Source organism: Monodon monoceros, unplaced genomic scaffold (assembly GCF_005190385.1).
Source record: "Monodon monoceros isolate NGI ecotype Baffin Bay Population unplaced genomic scaffold, NGI_Narwhal_1 Super_Scaffold_12, whole genome shotgun sequence".
Taxonomy (NCBI): Eukaryota; Metazoa; Chordata; class Mammalia; order Artiodactyla; family Monodontidae; genus Monodon; species Monodon monoceros.
The window spans coordinates 105,359,247-105,385,158 of NW_021703768.1; the positions used below are offsets into that span (position 1 = coordinate 105,359,247).

Sequence of the window (25,912 nt, forward strand, 5' to 3'; positions counted from 1 at the left end):
GTTGGGACCAGATGGATTACTGAAAGTCTCCAGGATTCTTAGTCACATGACCACATTCCTCTCTCAAATAAGAATAATTAAATTCATTGAAGATCTTTAGGTAAAAAACATTAGGCACATGTAATCAATGCTCTGAATATGGAATACAATTAGGAAGCATTTTTATTTATGTCTCCCACTGTCTAGGATAAAATAAAAACCAGGTAGTGTTAGGACAGTTTCGAGCATTCTTAGGCAACAGAAAGTCCTTGGTCACTCTAAATACTGTTTAGTGCATCTATTCCCATGTTATATAATGTGGAACTTGGTTGAAAATTAAGTCTTACCCTTATCCCAATGAGAAGCCACTTGCAGGTGGGCAGCTGTGGAAGGGGAAGGTCTTTTTCTTCTTGCTCCTGGCAGGAGCAAGATCCTTCTGGGGCTGGGGTGGGGCAAGGTGGGAGAAGCAGGGAGGGGCAGGAGTGTGGTCCCTTGAGTGATGAAGTTGTAAGATGGCCTCCAGCTTTCTGGGTCTGAGAAATATTTAAAGCAGACCACATTTCACAGATACTTTTGCAGGTTCTTTGGAGATTGCACTCATAGCTGGTGTTGTCTCACTTGCCATTTCCTTGATTCAGGCAAATGCGCTCTCCATTTGAGCAGCCGCCTACTTCCTCAACCCCGAGGAGCCAGTCTTGCTCTGCTTCACCTCTTCCGAGGCCTGCCTGCACCCAAGGCTCTCCCCAGCCAGCCCTCTCTCCCGTTTGGCACACATCAATCCATGAAGATACACACACACACTCCCTTTCTTCCCTTCCTCCTTGGACAAACTCAGGGCAGCAGACTCCCTCCTTTGCTCTGCACCAGAAGTGCTTGCAAGCTATTCTTTCACATGATTTTCCAGAAGGGAGCTAAACCACCATGTTCTTCCTACCCAGAGACATACCTTAGGCTTTCTGATGAGTTCCACTCATTTCCCTTTTTCTTGACATTACATGACCTCAAGCTTTTACTTTGGTGGGAGGTGAGAGCACATTTTTCTCTTAAAAAATCCTCCAAATATCCAGCAGTCCTTATGTGATCTAGTATTTCCTTTGGAACGTAGCACCTTGTGTGTCTTGGTGCCTCAGCCAACACTTTAGTTTTAACACCCTATTAAGTTTGTGGTGGATTTTTGTTTGCTTGTTTGAAATTCTAATGTCAGAAATGTGTTGTTTGGACGAAGTCTGTGTACATCCTACACACCTATGACCACATGGCTATACTCAAGCAAGAATTGCTCCAAAAAACGAACTTACAGCGTCTCTGGCCGGCCCTGATTTCTGAAGGGAACCAATGGATTCTCTCCTCCTTAGCTCAGCAGACCCTGAAACTCTCTGATCAACAACCCTAGGACACGGCCCACGTAGCTTTCAAGCTGTCTGGAGAAGGAAGAAAGGAACACACAGTGCCAAGATACATAAGAGGGCGATCTTGTCTATGGCCCTCTCACCCCTGATTGTATTGAAGATGTGAATGTCCTGAAGGGCTACTCGGGGGACTTCTGAGCTTAGCAGGCTTGAGGACTAGAAAGACTGAGAAAGGCTAGAATAGAGAGGCCAGATACCTCTGAGGAATCAGGAGACAGAAGGGCTGACTCTGGATGAGGGCAGAAAATAAGGGAGGATACTGCTGCAGGGAAAAAAACCACCTTACCTGAGGTCCTTCACAACGTGAACCCCAATCTTTCTTATCAGTCTCATGTTCTTCACTCCCCTCGCCTTCACTCCAGCTACACAAAGCCACCCGACATTTTCTAAATATGCCATTCCCTTCCACACTCTTTTATTTTTCACCTAATTTAAGTCTAATTTTCTATGATGCCTTCCTGCCACTTTCCTCATCTGGCTGCTGTACCATTTTTTACATGTCTCAGCTCCAGCTCTCACAGCACTATGTTGTAGTGCTTTATTAACTTTCCTCTCTCTGCTGCCCAAGACAGTGAGTGTCTCTAAGACAAAGACTGTGCCTTATTCATTTTTATACTCCTACCACCTTCAGTGTTGTAGGGACTTCTATTAGTTTTCTACTGCTGTGTAAAAAATTACCATAAACTTAGCAGCTTGAAATAACACACATTTATTATCTCATGGAGTCTGCAGATCAGACGTCTAGGCGTGGTGTGGCTGGATTCTCTGATCAAATTCCCACTGTGCTGAACCCAAGATGTAAGCCAGGGCTGTGATTCTCACCTGGGTTTCATGGTTCTCTTCTAGGATCACTGATTGTTGACAGGATTCATCTCCTTGAAGCTGTAGGACTGAGGTCTCCATTTTCCTGCTGGCTGTTGGCCAGGAACTACTCTCAGCTCCTAGAGGTTGCCCAGTTTCTTGGCTTGTTGGCAGTTCACAACATGGAAGGAAGCATGTTTGCCTTCTTCCAGGCTAGCTGGAGCACATCTCTTTGATTTCATCTTCTGCAACCAGCGAGAGAGAACACTCTGCTTTTAAAGGGCTCACCTGATTAGACCAGGCCCACCCGGATAATCTTCCTTTTGCCCCATACTGTAACATAATCACAGCAGGGATATTTCATCATATCCATAAGTTCCACCCATATTCAAAGGGGAGGGAATACAAGGGTAATGGTTCATTGGGGTCACCCTAGAATTTTGCCTACCACAGGTCTCAATGAATATTTACAAAATCAAATAAGATGTGTTCCAAAAATTTATAAATTAGAAACAATGGCATTCAATTGTAAGATTTTTTTTTCCTATTGTTACTTTGGAGGGCTTTTAAAGTTGTTTCTTAATTTGTGTTGGATCCACAATGGTTAAGAATGCTTTACGTGAGATAACATGAGGGCCCTGCAGAGAACCCAGGTAGTACAAGAAATTTGGGATGGGTGCCAAGACCTGGTCTGATATCTGACTGTCTGTGTGACCTTAGCTAACTTCCTGAAACTCTCTGAATGTCAGAGTCCTCTTCAGGTATAAAATGAGGGGGGCGGGACTAAACAATGTCTAAGGTTGGCTAGCTTTAAAATTCTCTAATTTCTAAGACTAACTCATACTGATAAAATTAAAAACTAGCTAAATGAATCACACTATCCAAATTCATTGAAATCGTTCTCAAAAGAATTTCATTACAGATGAAATTGCAATGATGCGATTTTAAGAGGAAAAGGCAGTTTTGTTTTTAAATGAATCCATTCCTCTATTGGCTGAACCTGACTAAATACAAATAAGAGTACACAACTACATTTTTAATACTTTACATAAAATGGTGAAGAATATTTTTTCTTTAGATGACATATCTGTTCAGTTATGGTCAGATGTGAATTTTCCCCAAGATATTAAAACTTGATAAAACCACTGTCTTGAAAATAGCTGAATTAACTCAGTTGATGATAACTGAAAAACTATCAAAGGCAGTACTCAAATATTACAAATCACTTTACTGACTACCTGTAAAGCACGTTGAGATTCTTATATACATTTTGGGGTTTAAGTCTTTTGTTTTTCTCAAACGAAGTGTCTTTGGCTAGGATAATTATTCTCTTCTATCCAAAAAAAAAGAGCTCTAATTTTAAACAGGTATTATTAAATTCCTCTGAGATAGATTTCATGCAGATGTATTTGTTCAAACATCCTTTTATTGACTGTGCACAGTTATTAACAAGTCACATTTCACTTTATCTACCAAGTGGAAGAACATTTATTCTTTCATTAAAAAGTTAAGCCCTGGGCTTCCCTGGTGGCGCAGTGGTTGAGAGTCCGCCTGCCGATGCAGGGGACACGGGATCGTGCCCCGGTCCGGGAAGATCCCACATGCTGCGGAGTGACTGGGCCCGTGAGCCATGGCCGCTGAGCCTGTGTGTCCGGAGCCTGTGCTCCGCAACGGGAGAGGCCACAACAGTGAGAGGCCCGCATACAGCAAAAAAAAAAAAAAAGTTAAGCCCTTAGGGCAGCAACAGGATCACAGAGCATTTTTCCTATAAACGGCTCTGTCCAGTGAATGTGAAATGCTTCCATACTAATACAAAGGAGAAAAATAAATAAAACAAGTAGATTTCTCCCGCCTTCCATCATCCCCTCCCTACCAATACACTCCTCTTATTTTATAAAATGCCAACAGGTAAACAGTTCCCACATTGGTACTTCCATTAATCACAAGAGGAATATTACCATTTATTTGGCACCACTGAGTTCAGAACATTCTTAGAGCTGTGTGCAAGTGGCAAAAGGAGCATGAGGCCACAGTCATTTCCTCAGGAAAATGAGTTCTGGACAGAGAGGGTGGAAAATCCTGAGGGCGTTCATCAGCCTCCTGCACCTTGCTGCTCAAGTTTCTGGAGCTGTTTTTCAAGTTTTGAGACGTCTACTCGATGCATCATCAGAAACTGGCCATTCAAATGAAAGACGGGGATGTCAAATTTATATCTGTCATACCAAGCAGAGTTTTCTGGAAGTCTGATGTCCACCTCCTGTAAAATAAACTGAAACAGAGACAGACTAAAGCTCTAGATTTCAGAGAACATGGAACAACGCAACGGCTGTAGTGACAAACTGATCCCCAGACTGCTTCTAATGCTGAGAGGCTTTTACTGTTGTTGTTTGAGGTCCACAGTCAGCTAATGACCCTGAATTCCATAACCTGATTGATTTCTTTACATTCCCTAATTTTGCTACTTTTCTGTTACATCTGTTAGGTTCAGCATCCAGGTACTACTCAGTTCCCAATGAAATAAACAATGTCCCAACTGGGAAGCTGCCTGAGAATCAAGAAAGACATGTTTTGGCTGTAAGATTGGGAAAGGTGTCATGGTTTGCTACAGGAAAACACTTTCATGGAAATGACAACATAAGATAAAAGGAATAGGGACAAAAACTTAACGGAAGGCCCAAATGCTGTATCTGCTAGTTAACTTTGACTCATTTTAAGAGTCAGAGTAAGAAAACCAGTACTGCTCAGAGAAAAACACTTAGGTGTAATGACTTTTATGGAAATCAGCACTAAAATCTCTCTCAAGAAAATTTAAATGAAAAAATCATTCAATCTCTTAAAGGATCCAGGCAGATACTTTATACTACATACAGTATCTATTCCATATACATAAAGCCACACTGTATTATATTACCCTGTTTTTATAAGGCTCCAGTACTTCCTTGGCTTCATCACAAAGGGGGCACGGATCCTACAGGATGAAAAAAGCCATTAAACCCAAAGAATGGCATTCAGCCTGACAAAAACCACAAGAAGCAGATTATACTTATTTTAAAGGACAGTTTTCTACAAGGTTATACTGTTTTATTTTCCAAAGCAAAACACTGCCACAGAATCTTATAAATAGCTAGTATTTCATGGTAAATGGGCTTTCAGCATTTTTTAGTTGTGTTTTGATTTTTCTTGACAAATAAATCTATCTACTAAATGTTGATGCTTATATTTGTTACACATATATGTGTATATATATGTGTATATATATGTACACACAATACATTTAGATGCTTACATTTTTTTGTTACTGGCTTCATCTAATTGATATCTAGGAAGATTATTTTCCATATCATTTATAGTCCTAGGGCTTTGTCCTTCCTAGGTCAGGAACACCTTCCAGGCCTGGCTGACATCACCAGAATGTCTTAAAGTCTGTTTTGATTGGGGGGCACTGAGATTTGCCAGCCTGTTTTTCTGTGTTTTGGTTTTGTTTTTGTTTGTTTTGGCCGCGCCGCACGGCTTGCAGGATCTTAGTTTGCTGACCAGGGATTGAACCCGGGCCCATGGCAGTGAAAGTGCAAAGTCCTAACCACTGGACTGCCAGGGGATTCCCAAGCCTGTTTTTCCTAATAACCCATTGGGATGGAGTTAGATAGTGATCGTCCCATCTTTAAAAGGGAAAAATCTCTTTACTTCGGGTGATGATTGTACCAACTCTTCAATGTTTTGTCAGTTTTCTCATTACAAGTGTCAGCAATAGGTTTCCCAGACTAACTTTCCACCTTAGGAGCAAGCGAGTTTTAGTGCCCATTGTTGTTTGCACCCTAACCATCTAGAGGAGAAGTCTGCCGAGAATTCTATGGATCATTGGCAGATTTTAAAGGCTTCTCAGGCCTTGACTCAATGAACAGGTACTACTATAGGTTCTCTTGTATGAGCTAAAAATAGATTCAACATTACTGATGCTTATATAAAACCTGCTTTTTAACATGACAGGAAAAGATGAGCTGTTATGGAGGCCCTTCCTCCAGCTTAACTCACCTTATTTTGAAATAAGAACTTGGATCATCAAAAGACAGTTTTCCTTCAGAAAGGTCCTTCTGGCCGTATTTTCCTGCTTCAGGGCTCATTATGTTATTTTAGCGTTATCGATAAATAGATTATGGATAGTCTGTGACTTTTAAAAAAATTATTTATTTATTTTTGGCTGCGTCGGGTCTTTGTTGCTGCGGTGGGCTTTCTCTGGTTGCAGCAAGCGGGGGATACTCTTTGTTGCAGTGCACGGGCTTCTCATTGTGGTGGCTTCTTTTGTTGCGGAGCACGGGCTCTAGGCACGTGGGCCTCAGTAGTTGTGGCGCATGGGCTCAGTAGTTGTGGCGCACGGGCTTAGTTGCTCTATGGCATGTGGGATCTTCCCGGACCAGGGCTCCAACCCATGTCCCCTTGCATTGGCAGGCAGATTCTTAACCACTGAGCCACCAGGGAAGCCCAGTCTGATTTTTAAGATAACCACGTTAAAATTCTCTGAGAAAGTTTCAAAAAGTCAAGAGAGGATCTTAAAAGCAAAAGCAAAACAAGAACCAGTGAAATTGCAGAAGTACCAAATTTGGTACTATTTGCTTTTATAATAAAAAAACTTTAGTAGAGCTAGGATCAGGTTTTTTTTTTAATTTTTTTTAAAACACAGAGAACGGGAATTCCTGGTGGTCTAGTGGTTAAGACTCCATGCTTTCACTGCTGTGAGCCCGGGTTCCAACCCTGGTTGGGGAACTAAGATCCCACAAGCTGTGCAGTGCAGCCAGAAACAAAACAAAACAAACAACCCAGGGACTATAGAAGTCTGGGCAAATTATCACGTTTGTATGTATTTTTATGAGGAAAGGTCATCAAATTTTAAAGAAATCTATGAGCTGAAAAATGACAGGACCCAGTGGTCTGGAACATTTGTACATCCTTGTCTAGGATTTTCAGTGGTGCCAATACAGCACTTATTTACCCTATCCCTGAATTGTAATGGACATTTGGTGGGTTGGCTGTCTACCACCCACTGCCCTTTCTTGTAGCAAGAATGCTGTGATTTTGCCTTACAAAACTGCTCTCAGCATGTGGCTGACTCCTCCCTGAACGGGGGTGGAACACCTGATTTAGGCTGAGGCATCCAGCACATCGTAGCCCTTCGACTACAAATGGCTCAGGGATCGGCCAATCAGAGCCAAAGGATAGTGTGAGGGTTTTGCTGGAGTTTCTGTAGATACCTGAAATGTGAGATCTGAGGCTTGGGATCGCTGCAGTTATCCATATGAAGAGCCAGAGTGTGAACTGATTTAACCTAGAGAATGCAGTGCTGAAGAGACTGGTAATGTGCTTAAGTTTCAGAATCAAGCTACTCCTGAAACCAGACTAACCCGTAAAATCCTTTTTTTGTTTAAGCCACTCTGGGTAGTACTTTCTGTTATTTATAACTGAAAGAGACCTGATACTGTACTTTTTCTTTCAGAGGACTGTGAACTCCGGGAGGTGAGAATAATGTCTTATTATATGTCTAATGACACAAATGAAGGGTTTGGTACAAATTTTAAGCTGAATGGAAGATTAGTGTGTTTTGCTTTGGCACATGTTTTTGGCTAACTTGGCTGTTGTTCAAACTGAAAAATAGTGCAGAATAGTTAGGCTGAGTGAGCACCATTAGCCTTAAGGGATTATTTTATTTTTGTGGTTAATTTTCACACACATTTCTCATATGTAGACACAAATGATGAAATAGTTGTTCCATAATAATGCAATATATACTTATGAATATGAAAAGTAAAGGTTAACTATTTTCAATAAATTTTTAAAAGACTTAAACTTTGTTATTAGATAACTGTCAGATATATTCAAATTGCTAAAATGTCTGAAATCTGAAAAAAATCTATCAAACAAGAGACCTTTTTTGTTTGAATTGCAGTATTATTCACTAAAGGTAATTCTATTACCCTGAACTTTATTTCCTTTTTGATTACAAATCACACAAAGTAATGTTAACTAGCAAAAGGAAATCCATAATGTTTGTTTTATAAATTTTAGAGGAAAAAGCTCTTAAAAATTTAAACTTGCTTTATAGCTTAAAACCAGTGTTAGGGATAAGAAAATAAGTACAGTCAGTCCATTATTTGTGGATTCTGTATTTGCGAATTCATCTATTAGCTAAAACTTATTTGTAACCCTAAAATCAATATCCAAGTTTTTGTAGTCATTCACAGACATGCAGGTGCATAGAGCAGCGAAAAATTTGAGTTGCTCAAAGTGCACATTTCTGGCTGAGGTGGGACAGGATGATGCTCTGCCTTCTTGTTCCAGCTCTCATACTGTAAACAAGTGTCCTTTTCTACTTAGTGCCACTGTTTTTGCATTTTTGTGCTTTTTCTTGGTTATTTTGGGATTTAAAATGGCCCAAGCATAGTGCTGAAGTGCTGTCCAATGTTTCTAAGCATAAGAAGGCTGTGATGTGCCTTACGGAGAAAATACTGTGTTAGATAAGCTTTGTTCAGGCATAAGTTACAGTGCTGTTGGCCCTGAGCTCAGTGTTAATGAATCAACAATATATGTTAAATAAGATGCCTTTAAACAGAAACACACATAAAACAAGGTTATGTATTGATCAGTTCAAAAATGTTGTGACCAGAAGCTCATAGGAACCTAACCCTATATTTGCCCTAGGAGCAGTGGTTCAGTACTTGCTAATTCAGTGTTCGTGGTGACTTTGTAGAACATGACTATCGCAAATAATAAAGAGTTGACTATATTTCTAAGTGATACACTTATAAACATCTGATAGTTCTTTTCTTTCAATGTATGGATCAGATGACGATTAAATATATTAATTTACCTCCTGATAACAGTGACACAATGAAGTATCTGGGTAGGATAAAGAGTTACCACTGTTGTAACTGGAACTGAAAAATTGAGAAGCATGTCTGAAGAAAATTTATACCATTGCTTTCCTTTCAACATTTTTCCCCTTTCTTAAATGTACAACTTTCTTTACCCAACATTTTAATCTTTACGTTTTTAAAGTAGTGATTTTACTTTTTACTCTGTACCTTTGTGAATAAGGTTAGCACAGGCAGAGCAGTCTTGGAGGCAGATAGATTTCTCAAGAGCAGTTGAAAGGAGTGTTTGGCAAGTTGCATGCTATTTCCTTGAAACCAGAGCATCTTAATTCTGCCAAAAGAAAAAGAGACAGTAAACTTATGTGCCCTAGACTTTGCTCTTTATGACAGAAACAGTAAGCTGCAAATCTATGATGGAATTTGAAGACTTCAGATGTGCTTCTTGGAGTCCAGGAGTGTCAGAGAGGCCAAGATGTTTGGCAAGTCTTCATGATGCCTCAATATTCACTGTATTCCAAATTTAGAATGGGAAAAAATCCAAATGTATGGATTAGTTGTGTGTCTAATCACTTGGTTTCTGTAAGCAAATTCCATGGGTTTGTTAATTAGAATAAAAAATTAAATTTCACCTGCAGATTTTGCTAGCATCCTGATGATCCCCTAAAATGTGGGAAGTTTCCTGAAATGGGTTTTATTCGCAGAGATAGCTTATCTTATAGGTAAGCATTCAACAATGCCCAGCCACCTTCATGGTAAAGGAGATAGTAAGCAAGAAGCACAAGTCTGTACCTGAAGGTTAAGGCTATTACTTATGAGATTTATGCCCCTCTGCTGCAAGAGGTGGGGAAACACAGAGCTGTCCTTAGAGGAACTTATAGGGGAGGTTAGGCTGAGTCAACCTGTCAAAAACAAAAATCTACTCAGCTTTTCTAAGAAGTATTTTAAAAGGAGATGGTCATCATTTTTTAAAACATCCACAAATGTACTAGTGTTTCTACTGGAGATATTCCAATAAGAACAGCTTGGTAATAGCAGCATGTCAAACACTAGGCTTTGAAGCTCTCTCATCCTGCTACTTTGCTCGACATAAGACACCCTACTTATTCCTAGGTATTCTACTGAGCCTCCAGCTTTGTCCTTTAAACTACAGATATGATGATTTCACTTTTAAAACACATATGCACTGTTGACTTTATCACTTATCAATATTCCTTGCATGAATTCATTCCTGGTATCTTCATTTCTTAACTTCTCTTTATCTCTCCAACTTCATCTATCAGTTTCCCCTCCCTTATCTTGGCAACTTGCAGCACAAAGATTCTCTTTCTGTTCCTTGAATAACCAAAGATCATTTCTTCATCAGGATTTCTGTACTTGCTGTTCCTCTGCATGAAAAACTCTTAAGTAGCTTCTCATCTGGCCTGGGCTTATGTCACCTCCTTAGAGATGCCTTAGTGACTACCTTACCAATGTGGGCCAGTCCACCACTCTTCTTCCTCATATCTTGCTGCGGTTTTCTTTTATCCTTCACTATCTAAAATTATTTCTTTACCTATATGTCCCCTCTACTACAACATGTGTTCCATAGGAGCAGGTACTTGTTCACCCCAATATTCCTGAGCATCTACAATTAACCTGGTACATAGTAGATGTTCAAATAGTTGTTCGAATGTTAATAGTACTGGAGTGAGCCTTTCCCTCCATCTTTAGTCTCACCTCTAACCCTGATCAGACACTCAGTGTGCACAGCAGTCACTATGTGGGCGGATCTCATATCCTAACTAAAAGTCAGTGCTCCTCACGGTGTCCACAAGATGCAGGCCAGGGTGCTGCAGCTGGTCCCAGCCCCTTCACCACCACCTTGAATCTCCTCCTGCTCTGCTCCAGAGAGCATGCCTGTAATAATTATGTACTAATCTCTACTGGTGAGCAGGCTTCTCAGCATAAGATTAGCTTTAAACTCATTTCAAACAGAATGATATGACTTTAGAGAAAAGCACTAAATCCATATCAAAAAAGAGTAAAGAAGACGGGACAAAAGGATTGGATTCTGATCTGTGAAAACTATAATCTTTCCTTCTCTCTTAAATCCTTAGTCTTCCACTTCTCCCTGGATCTCCCTGCTAACTAAATGGTCCTGATAATGCATAAAAAAGGAATGTGATAAGGATTTTACAAGAACCCAGCATTATTCTAAGGAGGAAAATGGATCTAAACAATTTCACAATATGCTGTGCTGCTTTCAACTAAGTGATAAGCCCTGGTATATATATGTTCCATAAATTCAGCAGAACCAACACTCCCAATAGGTGAATGTGGTTGGAGACAATAGCTTCCAAACATGGCTCTGTCGACAGAGGATATAAAGGAAGGGGAGGGCTTCCCTGGTGGTGCAATGGTTGAGAGTCCACCTGCCAATGCAGGGCACGCGGGTTCGTGCCCCGGTCCTGGAGGATCCCACATGCCGCGGAGCGGCTGGGCCCGTGAGCCATGGCCGCTGAGCCTGCGCGTCCGGAGCCTGTGCTCCGCAGCGGTAGAGGCCACAACAGTGAGAGGCCCGCGTACCGCAAAAAAAAAAAAAAAGGGGAAGTATCAATGGAATGCTAGCCATGTTTACGACAGGTAGAAATTTCTGCATCGTTGGTTTCGGCAAGGCTTACGCCAACAGTGGCACACCCTCTTAGGGTATGAAGTTAAAGAAACTGTATAAAATGAAGGAGAAAGAAAATTTTAAAAATCAGTTTTGTGAGAGTAAAGGTAGAAAGATAGCTCTTGGAAATGAGAAAGAGCAGGCTATCTAAGGCAGTGACCTAAGGTTACAACCAGGACAGTGAACGGCAGCTGTGTGCTTTTGGTGGAGGGATTTAAGATTTATTGATGTCAGGCTGGTAAGGAATGGAAAACTTAACTGCTTTCACCTGAGTTGAGACTGAGGTGTTAAGGCTTTTGTTAAAAAAAAAAAAATTCACATTCACAATGGAAATCTGCTTCAGTATTTCCAACATGACAAAACACAGCATGTGGTCTTGGTTGCAACCAAGACAAATAAAACCTGTCAGAGTAAACAGAGTTGCTCTTCATTCCAGATTTGCTAGAATACTTGTTCAACCAACCCAAAAAGCTAAGTAAAGTCTTCAGAGATGCCACAACCATCTTGTTTAAAACTAGTTCTCTTTTCCATGTTAGTCTCTATTTCTCCTTTTTTTAAATATGTATTTAATCACTTAAACATGGCACATTTGTTTACTGAGAAATGCATTAGCATTATGCAATTTTACTACCTGCATATTTTCCAAATGCTCTAGCGCACTAGGGCACGTGCGTTTTACCACATTGTTAAATTAACTTATTTCTTTGTTGGCACTGTATTATAAAATTATATTAGAGTCTGATACAAAAAAGAATTCCCATACCTCTCCTAGGCAGAAATAAGATATTATGGCTAAAGTTCTGAACACTGGAGTTCACTTTGTTCTAGAAACAAAAAGTAAAATGAAAAATGATACACTACAACTGGAACACCCCAAACCCTAACACCACTGCTGTCAGTGTCACAGTCACCCCATCATGCTTTCTTGGAAGTAAAATCTTAATATTGGCTACTCTGACAATGTGACATTTTCATTAGTTCCATTATTTTTGAACAGTATCTCAGCACTATAAGAAATAGTCTGAAAGGCGGTCTATGCCTGTTGGCTCATGACTGTGGGAGGACAGTACCATTTTGATTATGTCACTGAATTTAGTCATGAAGTGTGTGTCCTTACTATACACAAAGACACAATTTTATCCTCTGTATTTTGTTACATGCCTCTGTGATATGAGCAAAAAGAGATGTGTTCATAATATCAAAGAAGCACAACTGGGTCACCTTTGTCACAGACAAAAAAAAAAAGCATAAGACTGGATTTAGAATGTGCCTAAAACAAATTCCACAGCCTAACAATAAAGATGGTGACTCCTGCTGTTTCAAGTCCACTGCCGCTCAGAGGCATGGATCACCCTGAAAGAGAAAGGGAATGCTGGCTTTTCAACAAAACTGAGGCCGACTTCAGTGGTCTTTATGGCAGAATCAAATAACAACATGGAGGAGGACTCAGTGGACCAATTCAGCCCTCCTTGAAGCAAGATATAGAATTTTCCCTGTGAAGCACTGAAGGACATACCATTAAAACAACTGATTATTGCATAGAAAGAAGCCAGGGTCATTTGAGCCTTTATTAAGGATTATTCATTTCTTGCATGAGGAGCCGCCCAGGCTATGGCTGCACATCACTTATGTGGGGTTCTTGGATTCTTCAAATGCTGTGTGTGTCTGATTAGAAGGGAAACAACATTGTTCTTGCTTGAGTAGAGAAACTGACCTTCACTGACCAGAATTTTTATTCATATGAAGAGTCCTTGAGCACACCCAAATCTCCAAGCTCATATGATCTCTCATCAGCAAGCTGCAGTGTTCTCAGCTCATGTGCAAAATCAAAAAGTTTATATAAACTCAGGTACTGCCTTCATTATTAACAGATAATGTTGGAGCTTCTTCACAAGAATACAATGTAAATTTAATGCTGAGCTGACATTAACCAAACACTATTACCGTCACTCTCGCTGAACCTGTATTCCAGAAAGAGAGGCTCAGGGCTTCCATCCCGTCATTTATGCCATGTGAGATGTTAAGTGCTCCATTTCACATTCTTTATCATCTAAGTACAGCATTCCTATTTTTACACAATGACTAGAAACACGTGTGCGCACACACACACACAAACACATCCCTCTCTTGGGAACAAAATCCATTATTTTAGATTACTGAAAGTTTATGTAATGAGGTGAGGTTGCTCTTAGGGGACTCATCTGGGTCACTGGGCTCTACCTAATCCAGGGAAACAGGGACAAATGATGCCTCCCCAGTGGTCTTACATGCTTTTGGTCAGTCAGCTGTGTCCAAACCTCCCTCTCTCCCAAATAAGTGAGAGCCTACCCTAGGATCTTGGGTCCAAGTGTGGAGCCAAGAGTGACAAGGACACGCAGCATATAGAGACACAATCAAAGCTGTAAATTGAGCAGATACTTTGAGGTGTCAATTCCAAGGGGCTAAGCAGGGTTAGAATGAGGCTATAGAACAGAAACAGAGGGTAGGGGGTGGAAGGCAACCTGGAGCGGGGCCCTCACTCCCTGCGTGCGTGAGATCTCAGGTGCTTTTTCAGCACCTCAGCCACAGCAGTCAGGGTACCCAGCCGGGGGAACTGCCAAGGAGGTAGCACCAACTCAGACATGGTATTACAACAAGGATCCCAGCTCACCACCCACCTGTGGGCCCACTTGTACATGGCCTCATGCTCAGCTTCATTCTTTCTTTTTTTTAATAACATTATATTAGTTTCAGGTGTAAAACATAATGATTTGATATTTGCATACATTGCGAAATGATCACCACAGCCTCGCCTGGCTATGCATTTGGACTGCTGATTTGATCCCACATAACACATGAAACCCTGAGCAGACATTCCCTGCAGCTTCTTCTTCCAGGCTTCAGTGCCAACAGGTTTACCACGGGGGGCAGAGAAGCCTGTGGAGAATCAGTCCCAGAAAGGAATGACTGGTCATATGAGTTCCTACAGACAAAACCCCTTTTTATTTTTTTTTTAAATTATTACCATGACTGTGGGGTTTCCAAGTATCTGGATGTCTCTACTACACTGTTTGAATGCAATGGGTGCTCTGTTAATTTGCATTCAACACACTGATTTGTGCAAAAGTTTTCTAACTATTTGAAGTGTGGGCCTGGCCTAACCAGTAAGATTATCATTTCACTGAAGGTATATGGCATTTACATATCCATCACTTGGTACATACACTCTGCCCCCATATCCCCCCCTCACCGCTTCAAATTCTTAGCAAAATAAGCCATTATTGTTTTTTTCTTCATCCTGTCTGGTGTTTAGTCCATTTCTTTCCCTCCAAATAAAACTCTCACATGGAGAAATCAACTCCACATTCTGCATACAAGCAACAAGAATTATAGAGAGATGTACTCCAGCAGATTCAGGAGGAAGGAGTTAAATTCCTCACTGAAACAATATAAATACAAGAGAGATCACAACAGGGACATCTAATGGGCAACTTTAAATGTCATAAGAGAAAGGAAGAGTACTGTGGGCTGAGATTGGAAGTGGTTTCACGAGAGAAGGATCCTAAATCATGTAGGATTTCGATAAGTAGAAAAAGGGGAAGCATTCCGAAGCCAGGGTTAGACACAAAGGCATGAAGTAGGAATGCTGTGGCCTTTTGGATGGGAGCCAATGAAGGGTTTTAAACGAGAGTGATGTGATAAAATTGGTGTTTTAGGAGATTGATCTGGCAGCAGCGAGCAGGATGGCTGCAAAGGAAAGAAGAATGGTGACGGGAAAGAGTTCAATTATGAAAATCCAGGTGTGGGATGAGATCATTCATTCAACAATTACCTACTGTTTTCCATGTCTTAGATACTCATAGGTACTGGGTTCAGTGCTGAACAGAAAAGTCAGGTCCCTGGCCTCATGGGGTCCATATTATAGGGAAGTTAAAGAGACTCTTTTATGTCTCTCAACATCAGACAGTGGTAAGCAGAGGGGAGGGAGTGAAACAAGGTGATGTGATGGTGACTAAGGCAGGTCCTTTAAATAAAATGCTCTGAGCAGGGGTCATTTTTGCTGAGGCTAAAGACTGAGAAGGTACAAAGATCTGAAGGAAGAGCATTTTGGGGAGAGGGAACAGTAAGTGCAAAGACTCTGGGGTAAGGACAACCTTGACTTAGTGGAAGAAACAGAAAGGACCATGTGGCTAAAGCACAGTAAGCAAGGGGAAGAGTGGAGGAGACAGGTCAGCGGGGGTTGGATCACCTAAGGCCTCACAGGCTATGTTAAAGAACTGAGGTTCTATTTTCACACAGTTAGATTTAGAGGAGGGAAGTGATGGGTCTCATGTACATTTTATATTTATTTATTTACAAGATTTTTTTTTTGATGTGGACCATTTTTAAAGTCTTTATTGAATTTGTTACAATATTGTTTCTGTTTTATGTTTTGGTGTTTTGGCCACGAGGCATGTGGGATCTTAGCTCCCTGACCAGGGATCGAACCCTCACCCCCCGCATTGTAAGGTGAAGTCTTAACCACTGGATCACCAGAGAAGTCCCTCATGTACATATTAAAAAGATGACTTTAATGCTGTGTGAGAATGGATGTCAAGAGTGGAAGCAGGGACCCAGTTAGGGGCTACTGCCGTAGTCCAGGTGAGAAAGGAGGGTGGTGTGGACAGGGCCAAAAGGACCTGCCAATGAACTGGATATGAGGAATTAAAAATGACAGTAAGGACTATTCTAGTTTTGGTTTTGAGCTGCTGGGTGGGTGGCAGTGCCATTTACTAAAATGGCAGCTGAGGCAGGAACAGATTCAGGGATGTATGGGTCTGGGAGCTCAGTGAGGGACAAGCTGAGACTCAAGTAGAAAGTCGCGTGTACAGGTTTGGTAGTCAGGAGAGAAACCAAGGCTGAAGATAAAATTTTGAGACTCCCTCAGTTTAAGGGCTGTAATTACACCTGAGATCATGAGACCATCTAAATAGCAGAGAAAAAGAAGAGGACCCAGGACAAATCTCTGAGGCAATCCAACATCAGAAGTTGGGTAGAGAGGAGCCAGCAAAGGAGGTAGAAAGGTTGGTGAGGTAGGAGGAAAATCAGAAAAGTGGGCCATCATGGAAGCCAACAGGAGAAAGTGTCTCCAGAAAGAGGGGAGTGGCCCACTGTCAAAAAGAGTGATAAGGGCTTGGACTAGAATAGGGGTAGTCAAAGAAGCTACCACAAATCAGATGAGATGCGTCTCATGTTGCTCCAAAAGAATGAACCCTGCCAACCAATGCCTACCCCTAAAATGAACTACCTTGTCTGACTCTTGCCTAATTTCACATCTTAAGTAAAAGGGGATATTTCTGAGGATGGAGGCAGTGGGGTAGGGGAGAAGAGTAAAAGCAAAATTTGGTTGGGTGTCTTAAAAAGAGATAATAAATGTAAAAATCACTGTATAAGTTAAAAAGCAGAATAGAGAAATAAGGCTTAACTATTTATTACTAAATAATACAAAAAATAAGGTATTGTTACTAATAATGATAATGATGATGTTCCTACTGACTGAAATGTGCTTTTACTGGCCCCAAAAGGAAGATTTAAAACTCTAGGCATAATAGTCTCAGAAATAGGGAATTGCAAAACTGAAAAATATTTCAAACAGAAATAGCTGAAAACTTCAGATTGTGAACATTACTTAAATAGGAATTCCTAAGACATGATATCACTGATTAAAGATGCAGCATATTTATCTTCTCCTAAGACTGAATACCTAGACCAGCACATACCTCGGCAGCAGGTACTGGCTTACCTTACTCAGGTCTCACATAGTTACAGAACAGGATACTGAAATTCAGTTTGCAAGGGGTAGAGGTTTCCCCTTGATAGGTTCTGAACAAAAGTCACTTCCCTTCCAGTTGCTCCTTCCCAATACTTGCCTTTATATTTTCAAGGAAGAGAAAATTCAGTACCACTATTATTTTACCAATGATATCTTCAACTCAACCCTTGTACATCAAAACAGAAGCTGCCTAGGCAGTGGTAAAGTTGGATTTATAAATAATCTTTAAAGACAAAACTTGTTCCAAAGTATTTTTGAATAAATTGTATAGAGAGGTCAAAGTAAATTTAAATGAACATAGTTCCCATGAACTCGTTAGGGGAATTAAGCACAAACGGTATGATTCTTCATCTAGAGCTTTAAAGTTACTCTTTCTTACAGAGTTTCAGTTGTTATTCAGCATGTTTGAATACCTGGGTGCATTTCTGTGTGCAGATTTCATAAATATAAACCCCAAAGACAGGCAATTCCACTAATTAGTTCTCTGATGCTAGGCAGTTCCTCATCTCTTTAAGCCTGTTTCATCAACTGTAAAATGGAAATACAACCCCCTGTCCTGTTCTGTCGTTTTAGAGACTAGGAGAAACTCTGCACGTAGGCTCTGCTTTTTAAATATCTTCCAGATCAGAGAAGGGGAAACCACATACAGAAGAAATGCCATGGCAATAGCTCAAGACGTCAAAGGTCTCCAAAGAAAGGCTTGGAAGTAGTTACCTGTAGGAGTCTAAAATGCTAGGCCATTAAAAGAGGACCAAAATTCATACACAGATCTGGGCAGAAGTGTAAACGGACTTGCTCTTTGCAAACTCTCTTCTCTAGCTCCTCAGTCATAACTGGAAAGCCTTGGCATCAGAAAAGACCCAGCAGGAAAATGGGGGAGGCGACATTAGGGTGGCTGGACACTGATCTTGCAACTGTTTGAGCATCTGAGATGGAAAAGTGCCTCTGAAAAGGAAGAATAATGTGTTTCTTTCTTATTGATGGACACATTTAAAGAATGATTTTTAATGGCAGACCCTCATCATCTTGGCATTCTCCTCCATGTCCAGAAGTGCTGCTGTGTTTGCCTAGACCTATAGCAAGCTGACAAATGTGAAATGAAAGGGAGGAGGAATCTTCAGAGTAAGCAAGAGTTTGTTTTAGAATCTTTGGACCTTAGCAGTCACATTTTCCAGATCATTGCTTCAGAGGAGTCTACTTGGTAATGGGGTTGGTTCCCAGAAAAACATTCAGCTAAGAAAAATAAAATGAAGATGCTGATCAAGAACAGTAATATAGGGGCTTCCCTGGTGGCACAGTGGTTGAGAGTCCGCCTGCCGATGCAGGGGACACGGGTTCATGACCCGGTCCGGGAAGACCCCACATGCCACGGAGCGGCTGCGCCTGTGAGCCATGGCTGCTAAGCCTGCGCATCCGGAGCCTGTGCTCCACAACAGGAGAGGCCACAACAGTGAGAGGCCCGCGTACCGCAAAAAAAAAAAAAAAAAGAACAGTAATATACTGTTACTATACACTCCCTCTAGCACCCAGGGGTCCAAAGGGGATTCTGGACTAATTCTTGTTAACACAGTGGGGCTTGCACACACTGTACCCCTCCTCTTATCCTCAACCTTAAATATACTGACTCAGCATCTGGCCTAGGGCAGAGGCATATTCTGAATTCAGAGTGTGCAACAATGTTCAGTACTATTAAGACATAATGGCTGCTCTTCAATACGTGGTGCTGGGAAAACTGGACAGCTACATGTAAAAGAATGAAATTAGAACACTTCCTAACACCATACACAAAAATAAACTCAAAATGGATTAAAGACCTAAATGTAAGGCCAGACACTATAAAACTCTTAGAGGAAAACATAGGCAGAACACTCTATGACATAAATCACAGCAAAATCCTTTTTGACCCACCTCCTAGAGAAATGGAAATAAAAACAAAAATAAACAAATGGGACCTAATGAAACTTAAATGCTTTTGCACAGCAAAGGAAACCATAAACAAGACAAAAAGACAACCCTCAGAATGGGAGAAAATATTTGCAAACGAAGCAATTGACAATGGATTAATCTCCAAAATATACAAGCAGCTCATGCAGCTCCATATCAAAAAAACAAACAACCCAATCCAAAAATGGGCAGAAGACCTAAATAGACATTTCTCCAAAGAAGATATACAGATTGCCAACAAACACATGAAAGGATATTCAACATTACTAATCACTAGAGAAATTCAAATCAAAACTACAATGAGGTGTCACCTCACACCCGTCAGAATGGCCATCATCAAAAAATCTACAAACAATAAATGCTGGAGAGGGTGTGGAGAAAAGGGAACCCTCTTGCACTGTTGGTGGGAATGTGAATTGATACAGCCACTATTGAGAACAGTATGGAGGTTCCTTAAAAAACTAAAAATAGAACTACCATATGACCCAGCAATCCCACTATTGGGCATATACCCTGAGAAAACCATAATTCAAAAAGAGACATGCATCACAATGTTCATTGCAGCTCTATTTACAATAGCCTGGACATGGAAGCAACCTAAGTGTCCACAGACAGATAAAGAAGATGTGGTACATATATACAATGGAATATTACTCAGCCATAAAAAGAAATGAAACTGAGTTATTTGTAGTGAGGTGGATGGACCTACAGAGTCTGTCATATAGAGTGAAGTAAGTCAGAAAGAGAAAAACAAATACCGTATGCTAACACATATATATGGAATCTAAAAAAAAAAAATGGTTCTGATGAACCTAGGGGCAGGACAGGAATAAAGATGCAGATGTAGAGAATGGACTTGAGGACACGGGGAGGGGGAAGGGTAAGCTGGGATGAAGTGAGAGAGTGGCATGGACATATATACACTACCAAATGTAAAATAGCTAGCTAGTGGGAAGCAGCCACATTGTACAGGGAGATCAGCTCGGTGCTTTGTGACCACCTAGACGGGTGGGATAGGGAGGGTGGGAGGGAGGCGCAACGGGGAGGGTATATGGGGATATATGTATATGTATAGCTGATTCACTTTGTTAAACAGCAGCAACTAACACACCGTTGTAAAGCAATTATACTACAATAAAGATGTTAAAAAAGACTTAATGGCTGCAAAGCTGAAAGCCAAGAAAGCCTGAATAATGTGGTTGGGTTATATCATACATGAGGGCTTAATAGAATTTAAAAACCAATTTGAAAATTCCCTCATTCCATAAAGATAGCATTTAAGATGATGGCAAAATCATGCTAGTTCAAGGGATGGGAACAAAGTACATAAGGAATTATGCAGCCTCCTCTCCACATTATCCTTCTTAACCAAAATGACCCATTCCCTTTGAAGGTATATCTGATACTTAATACTGACCCAGAAAGAAGGCAATTGCATTAAAACATCTTAGTCTTATTGTGCCCAGCTAGTTAATGCCAGTTTCCTTGCTATTTAAAAAGCACACAACTTCATTTCCAAAAGTAACTGTTTGCAAGTCAAACTCCATCCACCCAGGCAATGCCTTCCATTTGTCATTAATACTCCACCATTTCCAATTCATCTTGCCTAAGAGGCGCGTTATCCACATGACCACACAAGACCTGAAAGATGCTTCATTCATTTTTAGCCATTTTGTAGCAAATGACCTTGGAACATTTGAGATATTAAATCCAGCATTTCTTTGGACTTGTGACACTAATACCTGAATGTTGGGAACTATCCACTCTTGAGGTCATGCCTCAGCCACCCTCAGTTATGTGAGATTCTGCAATTCTCTGAGTCCTATTCTGTTACTTAAAACTTGTCACTGATAGAAAATCTTAATATTTTGGAACTGGATGCCAAGACACTTTGGAGATTTCCCTTGCTTTATGGATAAAGAAACTGTTTTACCAAAGCCTTTTATACTGCAATTTTTTTCTCTATATTTCTCTTTGAACAGTGCCTATTTTTATGTATGATGAGACCAACACAGAATTCTCAGAACTGCAAGGGACCTCCAAGTTCAACCCCCTTTTTCCAAAAAAAGTCTCAAAAAGTTTTATACATGAATCCTCAGAGTATACTGAATAACAGATATCACATTTTGTTTAAGATTTAATTTAAGGATGGAGAGAATGAGGAAAACTCTCAGCTTCGGATGGCAGAATTCTTTTACTATAAGAAAGAGGTTCTGATCTCTAAATCTAAGATGATACAGATTAACTTTATTTTCGAACTTGGAGAAACAGAGCTGAATTTAGAACTCTCTCATTTTTTTTTTCCAGTCTATATCCTAAGCTGCTTTGGCTGACTAAATTTCTATTAAATAACAGTATCCTTTCTCTTGGCTGACTAGAAGAACTACATGTTTTAAGAAGAAAAGAGTTTAAAAAATTAAATAATTCAGTCTTATGTCCTTCCCTCTGACTAAAGTAGAAGCCACTTCCCCATTATTTCATGATTAATATGAAAAAGTACAGGAACAATGAGAGGAAGTTCATCTGTTTCCAGTAGTAACATTCTGGTTTCTGTTGGAATTCCATTGGCAACAGAAGGAAGCAGCATATACCACATACCTGCCCTATTACAATACAAAAAGCTGTCAACTTTGAACTCTTTTGAAATGTTAGTAAAGTAGAAAAGATGATTGTGGCTTTCCTTCAATATTATTTGGGTAACCTAGCCTTAAAATAGTGAACAAACATAAGTCCTTTATCCTTAAGGCAGGACCAAACCAAGATATTAGTGGCCTAGGTAAGCTAATAATTTGGCATACCTTCAAATGGATACTTTTCAAATATTCACTCAACAGGTGTTTGGGTGAGGAGCTGGGCATGGCAGGCCTTGAGAGAGAGTGGAAAGGGGGCTGGTGGGGCCTTTTAGTTTGCATACTCTATTCAGTATAACAAAGACCATGCAAACTGATCAGGCTAGATCTCTTTGGAAGGCAGTTTGGTGACCATCTGTAGATTTTCAAATATGCCCTTCCCTACTCCAAGCTGTTTATCGAGGCATTAGTAACTGCAGCATTTATAACTGCACTGGTAGCTCCTTGAAAGGTTACTGCTTTATATTCTTTTCTCTACCTTGTTGCATTCGCAGTGATGCTTTCATACTCCTTAAAGATCCAGCCTCCTTTCTATACCATGTACTGAGTGTTATGTGCCAGGCACCGTGCCAGATACTAGAAATATAAAAGTGATTAAGATACTTTCCCTGCCCTTAAGGACACACCCTGGGTAGGGGAAAGATTTACAAATAATACAATACCAAAGTGATGAAGCCTATAGCAGTAAAATGGTTATTACTAGATATTACTGGTAAAATGCTCTGAAATCCTTTCTTAAAATAGAAGGTATTTTGAATTTGCCTCTATCTCTGGAAATCTTATCTTGGGTAAGGATTGGAATGAAAAGAGAGTAATGTTTTCATGCCTCCAGTCCTCTGCGGCTGTAACTGAGATGGGAAGGTAGGGATGTGGAATAATATCTACGTGAAACTTAGCCCAAACCTTTCACTTTGCATATTCTTCCTCAAATAATTTTGTCTCTCAAACTTGCTATGTGATACTAGGGGAAGGATGAAGGAAGCTCACCTAGTCCCTGCTACCTGTGTAGCTACACATCCCTGGATCCAGATAGTTTCTCCCCTTCAAAATAATTGCAAACAATATTAAAACTGCATGCAGGAACTATTCCAGCTGGCTTTTGGCTTCCTCTGATGTACACTCCTTGAATAAAGCAGTGGCAAAATTAGATTTAAAATAAGGAACATAAAAAAAAAGTACTACTTGTACCAGATCTCTTCAAGGTCCTGCTACGTGTGAAACCCTGAGCCCTGGCATTAGAGTAACTAAATGCATCAGCCAGCTGGAGTATGCACGTTATGAAATACAAAAACCTTAATAATAAAAAAACCCTTATTTTGAAGGCATACTTCCACATTGCCTCTGGGTACTTAAGAGTCCGTGAGAACCAGGCATCTGGAATAAAATAGAAATACAGTCCAATAAATTCCCAAGTTGGAAAATCCTCCTATTTCCTTACCTGCCATCAATCCATCTAAAGAAAACCACATAGCCATATTTTCCTCCGATAAAGGAGACATAAAAGTATTGATCCTTCCTTGGCAGGTAGCTACTACTGACCACAATAAGCACGAAGAAAGAAACTCTGCAGAGTCTACCTTTCTAAAGCACTAGCCCCGCCAACCTTAATTTTCACAACAGGACCTTTTTGGTTCCAGGCAATTCCTCAGCAGAACAGGACCCAGGTTATTAGGCTACGACATTTCACACAGAACCATGATTAGTTCTGCCTTACCCCCAATATTACTATAACCACTCAGTATTTCCAGGGCACACCTCTTTTTCCAAGTGTTTTAAATCTCAATGCATACAGCTGTAAATATTGGTAGACAGCTTCATAAGCATTTTCACACAGTATTCCTGAGATAATTAGTAAATGAGAAGACTGTGGCCTCTAATAGCCACTTCATCTTTAGCAGTCCCACACTGAGACATGGCTTTCATGGCTGCCTAACCAAGGTAATGTGTGGTTAAGGAGACGTGCTTATGCTGGGGAATGTGCTAGAAAGTGTGAGGGGCATAACAGATCTTAGACACTATCCCTGTCCTGGAGGAGCTGAGAACCTTGGGGTTTAGCTGGGCCATACTGTGGATTTAAGTGCTCTAAAATATAAAGTACGACGTAAAATACTTTCTGTTAAGAAACAAGAATAAAGATCTGCCAGGCAAAAAACTCTTTGTTCTTCAACAGAACAGCCTTAGAAACAGACACTTGCCTATTCATGTTAGTAGCAATTTAGTAGAGACTTTTTGTAACTCTGGACTTACTTAAAAAAATTGTATGAGGGGTATTTGTCAGGGGTGACTGACAAGGCTAAGTATTTGAGAACTGTACAGTCTCTGATTTATTCTCTCGTGGTTCAGCACCCAGAGGGCTGCTTTTGCCCAACAAAGGCAGACAGGAGGTCCAGAGAGCCCCAGGACTCACAGTGCTCCTGCCAGCACCCTCGATTAAACCTTTCAGCCCTCAATTAAAGGTCAACATGGTTGCTCAAAAATATTTATTTAAAAAGGCAGTCATCTCAGCCAGTCGAGATTATATTACCACTTCATAAAACTCGAATAAATCCGAAGCAGGGCATCTGTGAATCACGGAAGAAGCATGAAGTTATGATGTTTTCTGCTGCTTCTTAAAAAGCTACCTTTTCCACCCGTGATTCTGTTCACTTCCCAGAGCGCCATCGCGCGCGCGCACACACACACACACACACACTCACGCTTATAATTTGCCCCCAGAGGTTCACGGATTTATGGCTCCCGGTTTAATTAAATTTCCTGTAGTGACAATCGAAATCGGCAGCGTGCGGCACAGTGTGGGGCTCCCGTGCCCCCCTCTCCAGCCCGCGTGCCGACTCCAGGGGGGGCCCCGCGAGCGCCCAACTGCCGGCACCCGACCACCGGCACCCACCTGAGCTTCGGCTGCTCGGGTCGCCGCTCCCGCTGTGCGCCGGTACTTCCGCCCCGGCCGGCAGGCGCCCGCCCCGCACTTCCGCCCCGGCCCGCAGCCGCTCGGGCTGGCATCAGTGGATCCCAGGTCTGAGCCGATCGTCCCTGTGAAGGGTGGCCGCGCTTGGGCTGTTACGCATGAAAAGAGAGATACAAGAACCAAGGCCACACTGTTTAAAAAAAAAAGTCCACGGAAAAGTGACCTGGCATGTTTGGGAACCATTAATAACGAGCATCCGGTGTGAGAAAATAATGAGTAATACTCAAAACTAACACTTATTGATTGCTCACCATCAGCTTTACGTTCATAACTTGATTAATACTGCGAATAATCCTATTAAGTATTGTTAGTACCATTTTACAGAAGAAGAAATGGAGGCTTAGTAGCTTGCCCTAGTTCTCAGAACTAGAAAATGGCAGAGTTGAGATTCCACCCCAGGCAGTCTGATGTTGGTATCCCTGAGCTTACCACTATGCCCTCAGTATGTATTCAATGCTTTAAGAGAAGATACAAAACAAACCAAGGTCAGGAATGAATCCCCTAAACAAACCACATTGGTTATGTGATAACTTTTAGAGGGCACATCTAGAAAGTAGAGTTTTCAAATTCTAACTTTATCACTTCAACATGTGCTAACAAAAGAGGGGATTTTGTGACTGTCAACAGACTACCTATGATTATTTTGGAGTTGATACACTTTGATAAGACCTAATTTATCTGAAAAAAATTTAAAAAAGGAAAAAAAAAAATCAATCGACAAAGTATGCTCCACCTAACAGTTGCTGGTATGTTATCTTTAAAGAAGTTATCTTGGGTCTAGTTATAAACACCTTGGTGGTACATGCATAACTTTGTGGAGTGATAGAAAAGCTTCCTAGAAATGTGACTCCAAATCAGCTTCCAAATCTCATTTCTTGTT

At 40.8% G+C, this 25,912-nt stretch overlaps 1 protein-coding gene across 2 annotated transcripts; it reads right to left on the minus strand.

Moving 5' to 3' along the window:
• Positions 1–1,394: 1,394 nt before the first annotated feature.
• Positions 1,395–25,012, minus strand: CUNH5orf63 (chromosome unknown C5orf63 homolog). 2 transcript variants are annotated; one of them, XR_003792852.1, is made up of 5 exons: positions 24,955–25,012; positions 9,263–9,383; positions 5,101–5,157; positions 4,148–4,458; positions 1,395–2,434 (listed from the first exon to the last, which is right to left on the minus strand). XR_003792852.1 is itself a non-coding variant. In XM_029218879.1 (4 exons), exons 2-4 carry the CDS (start codon positions 9,374–9,376, stop codon positions 4,282–4,284), a joined length of 348 nt encoding a protein of 115 aa, XP_029074712.1. In that variant the 5' UTR covers positions 9,377–9,383; positions 24,955–25,012; the 3' UTR covers positions 3,393–4,281. The 2 variants fall into 2 exon arrangements, 1 of the variants encoding a protein (XP_029074712.1); XM_029218879.1 differs by lacking the exon at positions 1,395–2,434 and having other exon boundaries at positions 3,393–4,458.
• Between the last annotated feature and the right edge of the window lie 900 nt (positions 25,013–25,912).